This window comes from Eleutherodactylus coqui, chromosome 7, assembly GCF_035609145.1.
Source record: "Eleutherodactylus coqui strain aEleCoq1 chromosome 7, aEleCoq1.hap1, whole genome shotgun sequence".
NCBI classification, from domain to species: Eukaryota; Metazoa; Chordata; class Amphibia; order Anura; family Eleutherodactylidae; genus Eleutherodactylus; species Eleutherodactylus coqui.
The window spans coordinates 167,041,514-167,058,063 of NC_089843.1; the positions used below are offsets into that span (position 1 = coordinate 167,041,514).

General features: G+C 44.0%; 1 protein-coding gene across 1 annotated transcript in view; it reads left to right on the plus strand.

The window, feature by feature from the left end:
* The window catches only part of EMCN (endomucin), a 141,217-nt gene that overhangs the window by 51,048 nt on the left and 73,619 nt on the right, over nucleotides 1-16,550 (plus strand). The window contains exon 3 of the mRNA XM_066573976.1: nucleotides 7,788-7,850. Within this exon, the coding sequence (XP_066430073.1) occupies nucleotides 7,788-7,850 (63 nt within the window). The remainder of the gene's footprint in view (nucleotides 1-7,787; nucleotides 7,851-16,550) is intronic.

The window sequence follows — 16,550 nt, forward strand, 5'->3', positions numbered from 1 at the left end:
AGGGCAGATCAGGGGCAACATGCAGGGCTGCATTTCGGGCTCCGAGGTGTCACTATTAAGCCACAATAGCGGCAAGAGTGCCCCCACCCCATAACAATTTTTACTTCGGACAAACCCTCATTAGCAAGGCACACCTTAGCTAAGCACCACACTACCTCCAACCAAGCACAATAACTGCCTGTGGGACACACCGCTGCCTCTTCTCCTAGGTTACATGCTGCCCAATCCCCCCGCATGACCCTGCGTCCGCAGCGCACACAAAACTGTCCCTGCGCAGCCTTCAGCTGCCCTCATGCCACACGCTGGCTTCATAGCCACACCACCCTCATGTCTATTTATAAGTGCGTCTGCCATGAGGAGGAACCGGAGCACACACTGCAGAGGGTTGGCAGGGCTAGGCAGCGACCCTCTTTGAAAGGGGGGGGGGGGGGGCGATAGCCCACAATGCTGTTGAGAATTGATAATAGATTGACGTTCGATCTTCATTCCAATACTGTGCCACCTCCGTCAGGAGCTGCAAACGTGGCATAAAGGGGACTCAGCTGCCAGCCCAGCACTTCTACACATCTCAACAATGCAGCAATACTCAATGTGGGAAGTATGTGAGCGGGCCCTGGGTCAGCCTCTGTCCCAGCAAACACCTTATGGGGCCCAAGGTGCTGCGAGTGACATAGCAGCAGAAGCATAGGCAGACCCCAGTACCATTTTTGTAGCAGCAGCATACGCAGACCCCTGTAACATTTCTGTAGTAACAGTATAGACTGATCCCAGTAACATTTCTGTAGCAGAAGTATAGGCAGACCCCAGTAACATCCTTGTGGCAGCAGTATAAGCAGACCCCTGTAGCATTTATGTAGCAGAAGCATAGGCAGACCCCAGTACCATTTTTGTAGCAGCAGTATACGCAGACCCCTGTAACATTTCTGTAGTAACAGTAAAGACTGATCCCAGTAACATTTCTATAGCAGAAGTATAGGCAGACCCCAGTAACATCCTTGTGGCAGCAGTATACGCAGACCCCTGTAACATGTAAGTGGCAGCAGTATAGGCAGACTCCTGTAACCTTCTTGTAGCAGAAGTATAAGCAGGCAGACACCAGCAAAATTTCTGTAGTAATAGTATAGGACAACCTCTGAAACATTGGGATACCATGAGCATAGGAGAAGGCCGGAAAAAGTAGTTGGATAACAGTGTAGGCGTGGGCCCCAAAAATAAGTGTACCAAGAGTACAAGTGTACCTCTGAAAAATTTATCAACCGAGAGGTCAGGTGAAACCCATAAACATTTTTTTAAAGATACAGCTCACTGTTGCTTAATTTGTAACAGAGCCTGGAGGCAGCCCTGTTTAAAAAATTGGTTCATGTTACAGTCTCAATACTTTTGAAACTTAGAAAAATTGTAAAAACATTGGTAGATGTAGATGAGCCTTTTGGGCCGCAGAAAAATTGGCCGTTCAGCGCGATGACATGTTGTTTCTGGAGGAGGAGGACTAATGTCAGAGACAGATTGACAAAGAGAAATGCCCCGTTTTCCCCGGTGATAGAGAAGAGTGCTTTTATCTGCGGTTGCAGTGAAAAGAATCTTTAGGTTCCGCTTCTCTCCGACGGTGGAGAAGAGAAGTCAGGGGAAATCCAGGCTTCGTTCATCTTTATGAGTGTAAGCATGTCGGCACTGGCAGTTGACAGGCGGGTACGCTTGTCCGTGATGATCCGCCCAGCTGTACTAAACACCCTCTCTGACAAGACGCTAGCAGCAGGGCAAGCCAGCACCTCCAGGGCATACAGCGCAAGTTTGAGCTACGTGTCCAGCTTTGACACCCAATAGTTGTATGGAGCAGAGGCATCACGGAGGATGCTGCTACGATCAGCTACGTACTCCCTCACCATCTTTTTACAGTGCTCCCTCCGACTCAGCCTTGACTGGGGGCTGGTGATGCAGTCTTGCTGGGGAGCCATAAAGCTGGCAAAGGCATTGGAGAGTGTTTCCCAGCCTGCGCTGAACATGCTGCCTGGTCTCCGCGCCTCCCCTGCTACTTGGCCCTCGGAACTGCGCCTTCTGCCGCTAGCGCTGTCAGATGGGAAGTTTACCATCAGTTTGTCCACCAGGGTCCTGTGGTATTGCATCACTCTCGAACCCCTTTCCTCTTCGGGAATGAGAGTGGAAAGGTTCTCCTTATACCGTGGGTCGAGAAGGGTGTACACCCAGTAATCCGAAGTGGCCAGAATGCGTCTAACGCGAGGGTCACGAGAAAGGCAGCCTAACATGAAGTCAGCCATGTGTGCCAGAGTACCAGTACCCAACACATCGCTGTCCTCACTAGGAAGATTACTTTCAGGATCCTCCTCCTCGGGGGCCATGTGCCTCTTGTCACCTAGGCTGAGTAGTTTCAGAACAGCCTGCTAACGCTTGCCCACTGCTGTGCTGCCGCGCCACACCACTCCGACTGCTGGCGACATGCTGCTCACATTTCTTAATTGACAGGTAGAGGTTGCGTAGGAGGAGGAGGAGGATCGGGAGGGTTTAGAGGAGGGGGCATAGACCGCCGTAGATACCAGAACCGAGGAAGGACCCGCAATTCTGGGTGTGAGTAGGACGTGAGCGGTCCCAGGCTCTGACTCCATCCCAGCCTCCACCAAATTCACCCAATGTGCCGTCAGGGAGATATAGTGACCCTGCCCACCAGTACTTGTCCACGTGTCCGTGGTTAAGTGGACCTTCCCAGTAACCGCGTTGGTGAGGGCACGATTGATGTTGCGGGAGACGTGCTGGTGTAGGCCTGGGAAGGCACACTGGGAAAAATAGTGGCGACTGGGGACCGAGTAGCGTGGGACCCCCACCGCCATCATGTTTTTGAAAGCCTCTGTTTCCACAAGCCTGTACGGCAGCATCTCCAGGCTGATCAATCTCGCAATGTGCACGTTTAAAGCTTGAGCATGCGGGTGTGTGGCAGGGTATTTGCGCTTGTGCTCCAACGCTTGCGCTAGCGACAGCTGGACGCTGCGCTGTGAGACATTGCTGGATGGGGCTGAGGACAGCAGAGGTGAGGATGTGGGTGCAGGCCGGGAGGCGCTCGTGCCTGTGCCCTGAGAGGGGGATTGGATCTGAGTGGCAGGTTGGGGCACAGGGGGAGAGGCAGCGGTGCGACCCGGAGGCGGTGAACGGCCTTCGTCCCACCTTGTGGGGTGCTTGGCCATCTTATGCCTGCGCGTGCTGGTGGTGGTGAGGCTGGTACTGGTGGCTCCCCGGCTGATCTTGGCGCGACACAGGTTGCACGCTACTGTTCGTCGGTCGTCCGCGCTCTCACTGAAAAACATCCACACCTCTGAAGACCTTGGCCTCTGCAGGGTAGCTCGGCGCGAGGGGGTGCTTTGGGAAACAGTTGGGGGGAGTCTTCGCTCTGGCTCTGCCTCTACTCTGCCCACCCCACTGCCTCTACCAACCTGTCCTGCTGCTGCACTTGCCTCCCCCTCTGAAGGCCTGTCCTCAGTTGGCTTAGCAAACCAGGTGGGGTCAGTCACCTCATCGTCCAGCGGCTCTTCCTCCGAATCCTCTGTGCGCTCCTCCCTCGGACTTACTGCCCTTACTACTACCTCACTGATAGACAACTGTGTCTCATCATCATCGTCCTCCTCACCCACTGAAAGCTCTTGAGACAGTTGCCGGAAGTCCCCAGCCTCATCATCCGGATTCCGGGAACTTTCCAAGGTTGGGCATCGGTCACGACAAACTCCTCAGGTGAGAGAGGAACCATTTTTTCCCAATCAAGGCAGGGACCCGAGAACAGTTCCTGGGAGTCTGTCTGCTCATCAGAATGTGTCATTTTCAGGGAGTGAGGAGGCTGGAAGGAAGGAGGAGCAGCAGCGAGAGGATTCAGAGTTGCAGCAGTGGACGGCATAGAAGACTAGGTGGTCGATACACTGCTGGATGCATTTTCTGCCATCCACGACAGGACCTGCTCACACTGCTCTGTTTGTAATAAAGGTCTACCACGTGGATCCAAAAATTGTGATATGAAGCTGGGGACCCCAGAAACTTGCCTCTTTCCTAATTCCGCAGCAGCCGGCTGCGATTCACCTGGACCAGGAACTCGGCCTGTGCCCACACCCTGACTTGGACCTCCGCGTCCTCGCCCGCGTTCACGTCCACGTCCTCTAGCCCTACCCCTACCCCTCAGCATTGTGTATTATGAATAGAGCAGACACTGAGTGGTGTGAATAATTATGGAATTATTGGCGTCCACTTTCACGCTGACGGAGGTTATGTAAAGCTAACTCCAGGCAGAAACAAAGAATAAGGAAGGCTGCAAACAGGCCTAGCAGTGCATTAGTGATTCACTACAACTCCCAGCAGCCAGGTAGTAAAATGCACATGGTCACTGGTAGCCCAACGAAGGAGCTTTTATTTAAATTTTTTGGAAAAAGAATACAGGCTATATAGCGTGTATATGACTTTCCCTGTATCAGGGACTGTCGCCACACACTGTGTGTGAAGTTGACGGCACACACAGAGCGGTGTAAAAAATTATGGAAATATTGGCATCCAGTTGGAGGCTGACAGCGGTTATGTAACGCAAACTGCAGTCAGAAAAAAATTATACGCAAAGCTGCAGAAAGGCCTAGCTGGGTAATAGTGAGGCACTACAACTCCCAGCAGCCAGGCAGTAAAATGCACACGGTCACAGGTAGCCCTAAGAAGGAGCTTTTTTGGGGGTTCTTGTCAACAGGATTCTCCACTACCACTGTCCCTGCCTCACCAGTACTGCCCCTATACTCTGTATAATTGACTGCAGACTGAGAACGCTATAGCTGTAATGGCCTGCACAGCCCAAGATGAAAAAAAAAATTGCGCAAAACTGCTCCCAGCAGCCACAACAGTAATGCACACAGTCAGATGTGGCCCTAAGAAGGACCGTTGGGGTTCTTGAGGACGCCAACACTCTCACTATAGCACCAGCAGCACCCTCCCTAATCTCTGCCAGCGTGTGTCTGAGGCGAGCCGCGGGCGGGACGGCTTTAAATACTCGGCAGTCACCTGATCTCGCCAGCCACTCACTGCAGGGCGGTGGGATAGGGCTGGAACGTCACAGGAGGAAGTTGTAATGACTTCCCTGCATGTCTATTGGCCAGAAAATGTGGTGCTCGTCTCGAGTAACGAGCATCTCGAACACCCTAATACTCGAGCGAGCGAGCATCAAGCTTGGACGAGTATGCTCGCTCATCTCTAGTTTATACGTTAGATACTGATATGAACTCATTACCAGAATTTACTCTGCGCTGTAAAATGATAATGACATTAGTAATAATAACCCGCTGAAGTACCACCAGCTTTGAAAATTAATTCATGGACATATCTGTTTTTTTCATAGACTGAAATAAAGTGCCCTATTTTAGGAATTTCTGGACAGTTGGCAACCCTATGAGGCTGACATTAGTTGGTATGCCTTACCGACTGTATAGGAAAGCACAACAGACTATGATCTCCTGTACAGTGGGCCACCTGAAAAAAGTATACCGCATGATATAAGTTTTTTTTTTTTTAAAGCATGGGTTATGAGTATAAGTACTTAGTTTATGAGAGTAACATATGCATGAGAGAGATGGAAGGAAAGAAAGAAGGACAGACTAAGGACATGTAAGGAGTCATTGAATGGTTATAGTCACCAAGACATTTGAACTCTATTCCCACGAAGTACATAATACATGTGTGGGCATTATCTGAGCACATTTCATGCAGCTGAAAATGTGGAAAGCAGTGGTAAACAATGGTGGTAATGACCACAGTTGGATACTATTTCACAGCATAATAGCTAGCAGCGCTGGATATGTGAAATCCAATGATGTTGCCCTGGGGAGGTCTACAGAAAGTCTTTTCCATCAACAGAAGCATCGCTTCCTAAAACAGGTGTAAACAAGACAAAGACAGGCAACTGTTAATCCCTGAAGGGTAGTTTAAAGGGAAACAGAACGACTGGCACATATGATGTCCATGTCTCTGGTGCAATAATGCCATATTTGCTTTCTTGTCCTTCTGTCATTTAAAGGTTAAATATACATATAAGGAGCCAAATATCTTACTGGGGTTCGAATGGCTGCATATTGTTGCAGCTTCCTGATAACAACTTCACTAACATACTTGGCACACTGAAAAAATACTCCTTGGAAAGAAACAGTGCTACTTTAGTTCAAAACAACAAGCTGTAATCTTATTGGGGGCGCAGGACATAAGACTGAACAGAACGTACAAAAGAAATATCTATCATGCATTATGTTTGTATCAACGTTAAAGGCAGTCTGTCAGCTTGATTTTGTCTGTCCAAACTACAGGCATCAAGTTATAGAGCTGAAGGAGCTGAGCAGATTGATATATAGTTTTATGGGGAAAGATTCAGTATAACTTGTACTTTATTCATTTAAACCTCTGCATATCCTGATCTGAGCGGTCCAATGGGCAGTCCTATTAGTGATTGACAGCTATCTGTGAATGACTATACAATACATACAGGAATAGCTGTCAATCACTAATAGAACCGCCCATTGGACCTCTAAGCTCAGAAGGAGCAGTGATATAAATGAATAAATTACAAGTTATACTGAATCTTTCCCCATAAAACTACACTGATTGTCATAAAATCAAGCACCTTGGAGTTGTTGGAATGGTATAAAACTTTCCCTGTGGGATTGTAATGTTGATATAGGTAAGTGATTGCAACATCAGAGCAAAAAGAGAATTTATTGCGGAAAACTGCAGTTTGTGTGACAGGTGAGCAGTCTGTGAGAGAGGGTGGCATGGGGAGCAGTCTGTGTAATATTACTTATTTTAAGTAATGGCTGGTAAGCATTTTTAAATGCGGCAGCATGATGGAGGTTTGTTAATGGCGTGGGGACGTAGTGTATGGTGATAAAGAATGGAGCCAAAGATGTCTGTGTTATACATTCTGCAGAGACAAGTGGTGGCTGGAAAAAGTCATTATTGCATTCTAGGCCAGGTAGAGGTGAAAGGGAATGATGCTAATCAGATACAATGTCACCAGTGATTACTGGAGGTAACTGCACTGTAATCACTATCACAGAGTAGAACTGGTATTTAACCATTATATGCTGAGTTCACTATTAGTCGTACACTAGAGCTGCTGTATCTGAGCCTAAAGGGTTAGGAAAGTTATCGTATGTTGTCTCCAATGTTTCTATACAGTATATTTTTTTGCTTTTAGTGGGTGGAACAAAAGAAATGTCTCGAGGCTTATACGGCATCAAATGCCACCAATGCTGCTACAAGTGATGGGTGAGACATGGCCATGTAGTGAAGTTGCAGGGGGCCAATTACTTTTAGCAGCATTCTCTTATTTATATTCTGGCCCTTCTAGAATGCAATGCATGAAGAGCAGTGCTATAGCATCCCCACATTCTACATATGTGACCTCCGACCTCACAGCACGATCCTCTTAAAGGCATAGAGCAGAATTATTCACATTGCATATAATAATGTGTATATTAGCCATCATCCGGGCATTCACATAACATGGCATAGCACAATATAATATGACATCATTCCCCAATTACTTCACTGGCATTTACAGTTAAAGGATATGGGATTATGTGTTCTCACAGTCCTTGGCAAGGCACCCCCTTGCAAGCATTTTGTTACAATGAATATTTTAATGGATCATTGGTATAAATGCTTATTATTGATTATATCGACCAAATTATCCATATAGCAGTTATAATTTGTGACAGCTTGCTTAGTTTGGACCAACTTTCTAAGAGACCTGCTTTCTTTCTATATTACAGGTATCTTAAAGACAAATACCGGTGCCCCTAATATTATACCAACTAATACTACTTCAAAGACAGGTAAGCAAACAGTTTTACTGATGTGGTATTAAATGTTGTAACTCCATAGTACCTGTTAAATAATAGTTACATTAATAATGGTTTTCAGAATAATAACCTACGCAGAAGAGATGCGATTTAAAGGTTAAAGTTTATTGAAGTAATAGGACATCACAGGACACGGGTTCTTGGGAAGTATGGGTCTAAAGAAGAATAGATGCCGACAGCGGTGGCTTTTTAGCCATTGTTGGCACCTATACTTTTTCAGAGACATCTGTTAGGGCACGAAGGACAAGCAGAAGTGAGAGAGGCCAATACTACCGGCTGGAATGTCTCCACATTACCTACCCATGCCCCGGTAGGTCGAAGGACTCTGAGCTTTGGGGTGCCTCCAATTACAGCTACTTGTTGGATTTTTTTACTGCCTAGTCAAACCCAAAGGCATCTGGATATATAACTGTCTGAACAGAAATGCCCCCTTGTGGATCTTCTGTTTCTTCTGGTAGTTTACCTATAACTTCTATATGTTCAGTATTCCCTCCTCAAGGACTAATTAATTTAGGCAGATTAGGGGCCCACAATCGTAGTTTTAGTACCTACATTCAATGAAGCTGTGATTGCTCTGTATATTAGTAGAAGCAGCAGTGGGTCAGCTGGATATTTTTGCTGTAAAGGTGACTAACAGTCATATGATGACTGCTGTTCTTATATTCGTTCCTGGAATTGTTGGTGTGGTGCAGGTATATACTGTATACTCTTTAGCGTTTATTTCATGTTATCTTTACAGGATAGTAAGGAAGAACTAAACAAAAAAGACACAAAATGGATAATATTTTAACAACATTGAAAAACTCTGGGACCTACAGATGTTTAATTTAAATAAAGTTTATTAAAACATATTTTGTTATATGTTATGGATACGTGTGATCACATTGATGGAGTCTGTGATCTCAGAACACCACCAGAATGAAAGAGGTCCATGAACTGCACAGACCCCTATGGCACTGCTTAGAAATCACTGACTGCAATGTTTCTTTAAAATGTAGTATCAAATTTCCAGGGGCAGAAATCTCTGAGTAGTGCCAAAGAGTTTAAATGTTTGCAGCACTTTGAGGCAACTAGTGTTAATATGATAGCCAATGTTTTAATAGTAAGTGATTTACAGCCACTGGAATACTGTAATCACACCTACACTGCTCAGTATGGTCCTGTATGATGCTGCGTATTTTGTGTGTGTGCTATTTTCTCCATGTTCAGTGCATAGAGACATCTTCATAGCAGTCTCCACTCATCAGCTCAAGGACAACTAAAAATTATAGATACAGCCTACAGAGGAAAAAACTGGTGAAAATGCCATATACAAGTCATATAATGGCCAGTTATAATGTTACACAGTAGCTTATTCTGAAAAGTCAAGTAAAAGTGCAGATACATTTTGGAAGACGTCTGTCAATTGATTTTAGCAGTGTAAGCTAACTGTATAATAACATGTGCAGTAAGTAAATGAACATAATGGTACCTTTAATTTTCGAATTTGATGCTCCAAATTAGAAATATTACAGTTACTACAAGTTATGAAAATGAGAGCTAAAACTGTCAGATGCAGTCAGCATGCAGCAGTGGTCAGGGCTCTCTCTCCCTTCTTTAGTGAAAAAACATCCCTCTGAGTCTTGATTGATGTCTACAGCTACCTGCGCTGGACATGCCGTGCATGTGAAACACTCCATCTCTGCCGCATACGTATGCTGCATAAGTATGCAGCTGCAAGAGAGGCACTGCACGTGTTGGATCCTCTAGTGTGGCGCAGGCTCAGAGTGAAACGCTCATGTCTTCAACACAGGCAGCTGGGGACGTCAATCAAGAGGGGCATGTTTACACCAAAGAAGGGGAAGAGAGCCCGAACCACTTCTGAACTTCAACTGCCCACCAGATAGCTCTAGCTGCAATTTGCATAATGCACAGGAATCGTAGTAACCATGATTTTTTGGCTTCGGAGCATTTGATGAACCAAAGGTACCTTAATTTTTTTTTATCTACCTGTCGTTATATATAATTAGCTTAGGCCAGCTTCACATCTGTGTCGGAACCTCCGGCCAGAGGTTCCATCGCAGATTCGGCTAAGAATACCAGGAGAAAAAGCGCTGCATGCAGTGTTTTTCCTTTCCTCCAAAAACGGGGCAGGACCGCATTATAGTCAATGGGGTCTGTCTGGCGCTGTTCGGTTCTATTCAGAGATGGAACCATTTGGCTGAGGGGGCTCCCCTTTCCTGCTCGTTGAATGGAGCAGGAAAGCAGAATCCCCAACACAGATGTGAAACCACTTAGACTGCTAAAAAAAAATCAACTTTTATCCTTCCTTTAAATTGTTCAATAAAGTGCTTTCTTTCTGAACATCAACAGTAGCCCCAATCATACAGGGGGGTGGACAAAAATATGGAAACACTATATGAAATGCATGGGATTTTTATCATTAGCACTAAGCTGCCCTTTTGATCCATGCTTGGCTGAGAGCTTTCCCACCAAATTTGTGTTTTCTTCACCTCTTGCCCTGCTCTGGGTGGTCTTTGGAGCCAGCTGGTAACAGCAGCTGAGTGGCTCAAACCCCTGACCAATGGAACCTTGTTGCTTGGGCAGATGTTCACTTCTGCCCAGCAGCATCTGTCTCATATTACCTTCACTTAAATCACATGGGATTATAAAGTATATTTCAATAACACATGTGGAGACCGATTTTAAGGCATGCATTTCGTACAGTGTTTCCATATTTTTGTCCACCCCTGTAGATATCATTTATATGATACAGTATTTTCCAGAATTTCTCTTTAAATATTATTTTGCCTTCACCATTTCTCAGGTATCCAGTTTTAAGTTGCTAAAAATCTAAACAGTAATCTAAAAGATTCTACTACACAAACCTTCAGAGTGAAAAGAAATAAGTGAGATTACCAGCATTATATCCACAATTCTCAGATTGAAGTAATTGGACTATGCCAGGATTTTCCAATTATACAAATCAGGAATAAAAAAAACCCAGAGCTCAAATAGATTGTGCTGAACAAAGTGTATTGAGTGCCAACAATGGGAGACACAACTGTCTGGAGCTAAATACTCCAGTTTGCGCAGAGACACAACAATGTTACTTACGGGTTACCATAGTAACTAAAGAATCAGGTGGAATCTTGTGTACAGAAAAAGGCTTCCTTAAAAGAATACTATGGCAGATGAGTGAATGGAATAATAAGATGGGTGCACAAAACTGTTATTGGCTATGTGCAGGGCTGTAGCACATATACATTGCTTAACCCCTTAAGGTCCAGGGTGTTTTGGTCCAAAAGGACTAGACACATTTTAGGGATTTTACCCATATGGTGGTTTTACTGCCTTATTTATTTTTCTTCAGCTACCAAAATGACTTTTGTTGAATGAATTTATTTTTCCCTTAATGTATAAGGTTATTTTTTTATATTTTCTTTCACTGATTTTTTCTTAAGTTTTTTAGTTTTGTTCGAGGTAAAAAGCTAAAAAAAAATTGTTTAATTTATAGTTGTTTATTTTTAAAATTAGTATATTTATGATAAAATAGTGTATAGGAATGGGTTCCTTATTTTGTTTCGGACATTTTGATATATAATTTGTATAGTCTCAGAATACAGGGTGCATATGGCAACAGTTCAGGTTGCTGTCAGCAGTTGGTTATTTTCTTTTTCATATATTTTTTTTTATTCTGTATTTTTTACTTATTTTTGTAATCACTTTTTTTTAACATCTATGTCGCCCATGGCATCATATAAGACCTCTGGGGGTCATTCACATTTTTATATTTCACGATTTTTCACTGTAGTTGGAGCATCCATAGGAGCTCCAGTGATAAAGGAAACATCCCCCTGTAGGGACAGAAGTCACTAACAAAACTAAGATCCTGCAGATCTGTTGCTTTCTCTATTCAAAACATAACACTCATTGAGTGCTATGTAGTCTGCAAGAAAGAAGGCATGAGCAGTTCAAAACAGCTTCTGCCTTCTCCTCTGAGTTTTGGGCTGTCACGGACAGTTGAGGACCTGACTTGCTCCTGCTACATTGCAGGAGCTTTAATCCTGCACCATATTTTTACTATCTGCTGGGATTAAAGCACAGTACAAAGTGCCTTAAATTTACGGTGCTTGGTCCTTAATGGGTAAATATAAACTGGACTACTAAGACCCAGGAGAACTGGAGTTGGGAAACACTGCTTTACACTGACTGTAAAAGGTAGCCAGCAACATGCCATGTAGCACTGTTATGGAAGTACTGTATAATAGTCCTCTTAAATGCTGCTGACTTCTTCTCAAACCATTGTTAAGGTATGTTCACCTGGAGAATTCGCCACATTTCCTGGGGCAAATTTTGCCTCTAAAAACTGCATTTTATGCTGCAGTTTTTGGCATGGATCACACATGCGTTTAGCCCTGTTAATTGGCAAAATCTGCATGCGGAATTCCGATGCTAAAACGAGCGCTTATGAAGTGGAAATTAAAGTATTAACAATTCTAATTTTAAAAGTGTTCCTAATTTGCAGCATTTTTTCCACACCTGCTTCAATATTTTACATGGCACTGTAGTTCAGAAAGAAACATTATGCCTTGGAGTGCCCAACAGCATAGCTCAGAAAATTGTCAGACTGTGATACCTAGGGCCCATCAGTAAAATTTATTCTTGGGGCCCACTGAGCAGTTCCTTGCAAACATTACCTGTCTAATGGCGAATTCACACAGGCGTGCTTGCGAGACTTTTTGCATGTGCAAAATTTGCACGCAGAATACGTTTTTTAATTTTTTTTTCATATTTCCTTTTTCTGCGCACACCTTTCATGGAAAAAAGCGCAGCATGCTCTACCATTGTGTGGATTTGTGTACGGAGATGCACATTATGCTATGCAGTTCTATGGGAAAGAAAACAGATCTGGAACTCATTAGGCTAAATAACCATTTAAATTGTGGAGTAATCGTCAGTGAATAGGTCAGCAGCACTCAAATCAGCCCAGTTGGACTAGCCAGACCGGGAGAGGAGCAAAAAAATGCGTCTAAGCGAGCGCAAAAAAATGCAGAGCCACCAGAAGGTTGTGGATCTTCAACCATTCAGAATCAATCAAATGTATGGAGAGAAGGCAGCAGCATACACGGTGCTTCAATTGTCACAAGAGCATGGTCTGATTGTCTTGTTTCACCTACTATACGGCTTGAAAAAGACCATGAAAGGTCGAAACGTTGTCCTATTTTTAAGATGAAACAATAAAGTTTTTGCTTTTTTTATGACAATTTAAAGCACCGTGTATGCTGCGGCCTATTCTCCATACATTAAATTGTGGTGTAGTTGTGCCCCATGAGCAAAAAATATGCCCTGTGAGCATAAAAAGTACAGTAAAATACGCTGATACGTGTGCAAAAAAAGCCTAATTCATGGAGCAAATATGTTGCACTGAGTCACGGGCAATTGCACATACACCCCTGCAAAGCTACCCGAAGATGTTATACTTTGCCTCTAAGTATGTATTGCAGTGGGTGTGCAGCACCATTCACCTTTTATGTGGGCGGTTGGAGGCCCACTGGGGGATTCACCCCTTCCCCTGTGGGCCAGTCTGAGCCTAACTCAGGGAGCCAAATTTTACAAGCTGTGAGTAGAAGGGTCATGACACTGGGTAGATCACCCCTTAGTGCTCGCAATCAACAAGTCATCAGTGCTATTTTCTGGAATGGTTTACAAAAGTTCATATACCCTTCAAGTTTTAGGAAGAAATCCTCATTAAATACATTTTGAAAACATCCCGATAAATATATTTTACAATGTTTTTAATCCAGGGAGTTGAATGTTAACTACTTCTCTCTGAAACATAAGTCTGCAACTTGTAAATATGTAACACTACACAAACAGCACAGAGTGAATAACATAACCTAAGCTCCAGAGAACAATACCCTTTTGGTTAGTAGATGGCTTTATTTGCATGTGTTGATAAAATGTAAAGAATAAAGAGTACGGCTTGTGGAAGATAGACTAATAAATTATGTATATCGTGCCGTGCCTGCTGCGTTTTATCCTTGTCCTGAAATAACCTTAAATTTATTATATTCAATAATGGGCCTGAATTATTCATTAGAGAGTTGGACTGGTTAATACATTTGCCGACTCGGCTTAGTCTTGTAACTTCTTTGTTATAATGTTGTAACTATTGTCTCTTCTTCTTTTTTAACTGCTATAATAATTTACGAATCATTAATTTACATAAATTGTAGATGACCTGGCGGAGGACTATGGTTATTCAATTCCGTTGTACATAATGACCCATTAGAAATTACTTCTGCTGCATTTTACTTCGGCTATTAGGATGATTTATATTACAAAAGCATGCACTTATGTGTTGCAAGAATATCAATCCCTTTTCAGTATCCCAATGACCATCTGTAAACTAAGAAGCAAAAACAATACGTATAATTGGGATACAAATTGCTATAAACAATGCAAACTTACAGTTCCAATATTACACTATTTCCGCCCCTAAATGCCAGTAAAATCACTTTCACCATTGCAAATATGCTCAGCATGGATAAAGCAGAGATACGTGTCATTTGGTATGGTAGTATTTTCTTTCTGGAACTTTGTAGCCAGCACAGAAAGTGAATTCCATAAGTAAATGTGGACAAGCTAATATACAGTATAACATGTTAGTAGTTGGGACATGATGGTGTGTTGGTAGGAATTAGATCTAAAAGTTTGCCCTCACATTGTGTGTTATCATAAGTACCCAGGTGCCAGCTCGAAATGAGCAACCTGCAGCATTCAGAAGCGTTGGAGAAGAATCCCAGGAAGGAGATAAAAATGTTTGCTGCCCTCCATTCCTTTCAAAAATGCAGTGTAGTGGGCCCTTGGGTGAAGTCAGGGCCACTGGTAGACTAGATTATGTGGTTCCCTGTTTCATGGTAGACTCAGTGGTCTTACCGGTATTGGCCGGTTGCGGGTACCTCTTTGAAAGGGTATATTACCTTATGTTACATTTAGCTTTTGTATGTTCTTGCTGGAGATATGGCTCAGAGTCTTTCTGGGGAAAGTGGAAGCAGTCACCAGAGACATAACGTCCTTGCTTGTTGAATAATTTCACGGTCTTGCTGCATCTTTCAACATTTTCTTTAAACTAACAAACAGGCTTTGCAAATTGTCAATACAGGCTGCAGAACATACAGGGGAGGCTTGCAGGAGATCAGCGTTCTCCCCCCTGGATAATATTCCTTTACTGCTTGTCTATCTGACCAAATGCGCTGAGCCGAGTTTCTGGCCAAGCTTGACTTCAAATGGTGGCAGAACCCCAACGTCATTGCTACTGCACCATAGACACCCGCTTTTTTACACATTACACATATAAGGCACAGATCTTGAACAGTTTGAACACTTTGGAATAAACATTTAACTAAACATTTCAAGTCTTGCCCCTACAGCAGTAATGCAGTATTCACCTCATAAACGTCTATCCTTCTTTTTCTTCAAAAATTTGCAGAAGGTCCAAGACTCCTAAATGCTACATTCAAATAAATATACTTGTTTATCTGAGTGTAGATATGCGTTAAAGGGGATGTCAAGGTGTAAACTATTGGTCACTGCTCAGGATAGGTCACTATTAGTAGATTAGCAAAGGTCTATTGCCCAAGACTCCCTCTGATCAGGAAGCAGACTGCTCCATTCTTCCTGCAGTGGTCAGGCTTGGTATTTCAGGAAAGTACCTATTGAAGTGAATAGGATCCCTGCCTGTAATACCAAGCCTGGCCACTGCAGTGAGAACAGAGCTGTCAGATGCCCGCAGAAATCAGCTCAGTGAATAAGGGCACGAGTTCAATGAAGAGCTGATCATAGGAGGTCCTGGGTAGCTAACCCTCGCTGATCTACTACTGATAACCCATACTGAGAATAGACTATCGACAGTTTACAACTAGACAACCCCTTTAAAAAGGTTATTACACGAAATATATTGTTTGATATTTAATAGAACATATAAAATAAGAAGTTTAGCAATATGAATTCATAAAAAAAAAAAAAAATTCTCATCGGAAATAACTGGTGTTTGTGGAAGTGACCACCTCATGAGTGGCTGCGAACGGGCAGAGGCATGTGAGTGGCTGCGAACGGGCAGAGGCACGTAAGTGGTTGCAAATGGGCAGAGGCACGTAAGAGGTTGCGAATGGGCAGAGGCACGTAAGAGGTTGCGAATGGGCAGAGGCACGTAAGAGGTTGCGAATGGGCAGAGGCACATAAGAGGTTGCGAAAGGGCAGAGGCACATAAGAGGTTGCGAAAGGGCAGAGGCACATAAGAGGTTGCGAAAGGGCAGAGGCACATAAGAGGTTGCGAATGGGCAGAGGCACATAAGAGGTTGCGAATGGGCAGAAGCACATAAGAGGTTGCGAATGGGCAGAGGCACATAAGAGGTTGCGAATGGGCAGAGGCACGTAAGAGGTTGCGAATGGGCAGAGGCACATAAGAGGTTGCGAATGTGCAGAGGCACGTGAAAGGTTGCGAATACGCAGAGACACGTGAGAGGTTGCGAATGGGTAGAAGCATGTGAGTTCGTGCGAACGGGCAGAGGCATGTGAGTGGTTGCGAACGGGCAGAGGCATGTGAGTGGTTGCGAACGGGCAGAGGCACGTGAGTGGTTGCGATGTAGTTGATTTCCGGTACTTCTGCAAGCAAATTTGTAGATCCCC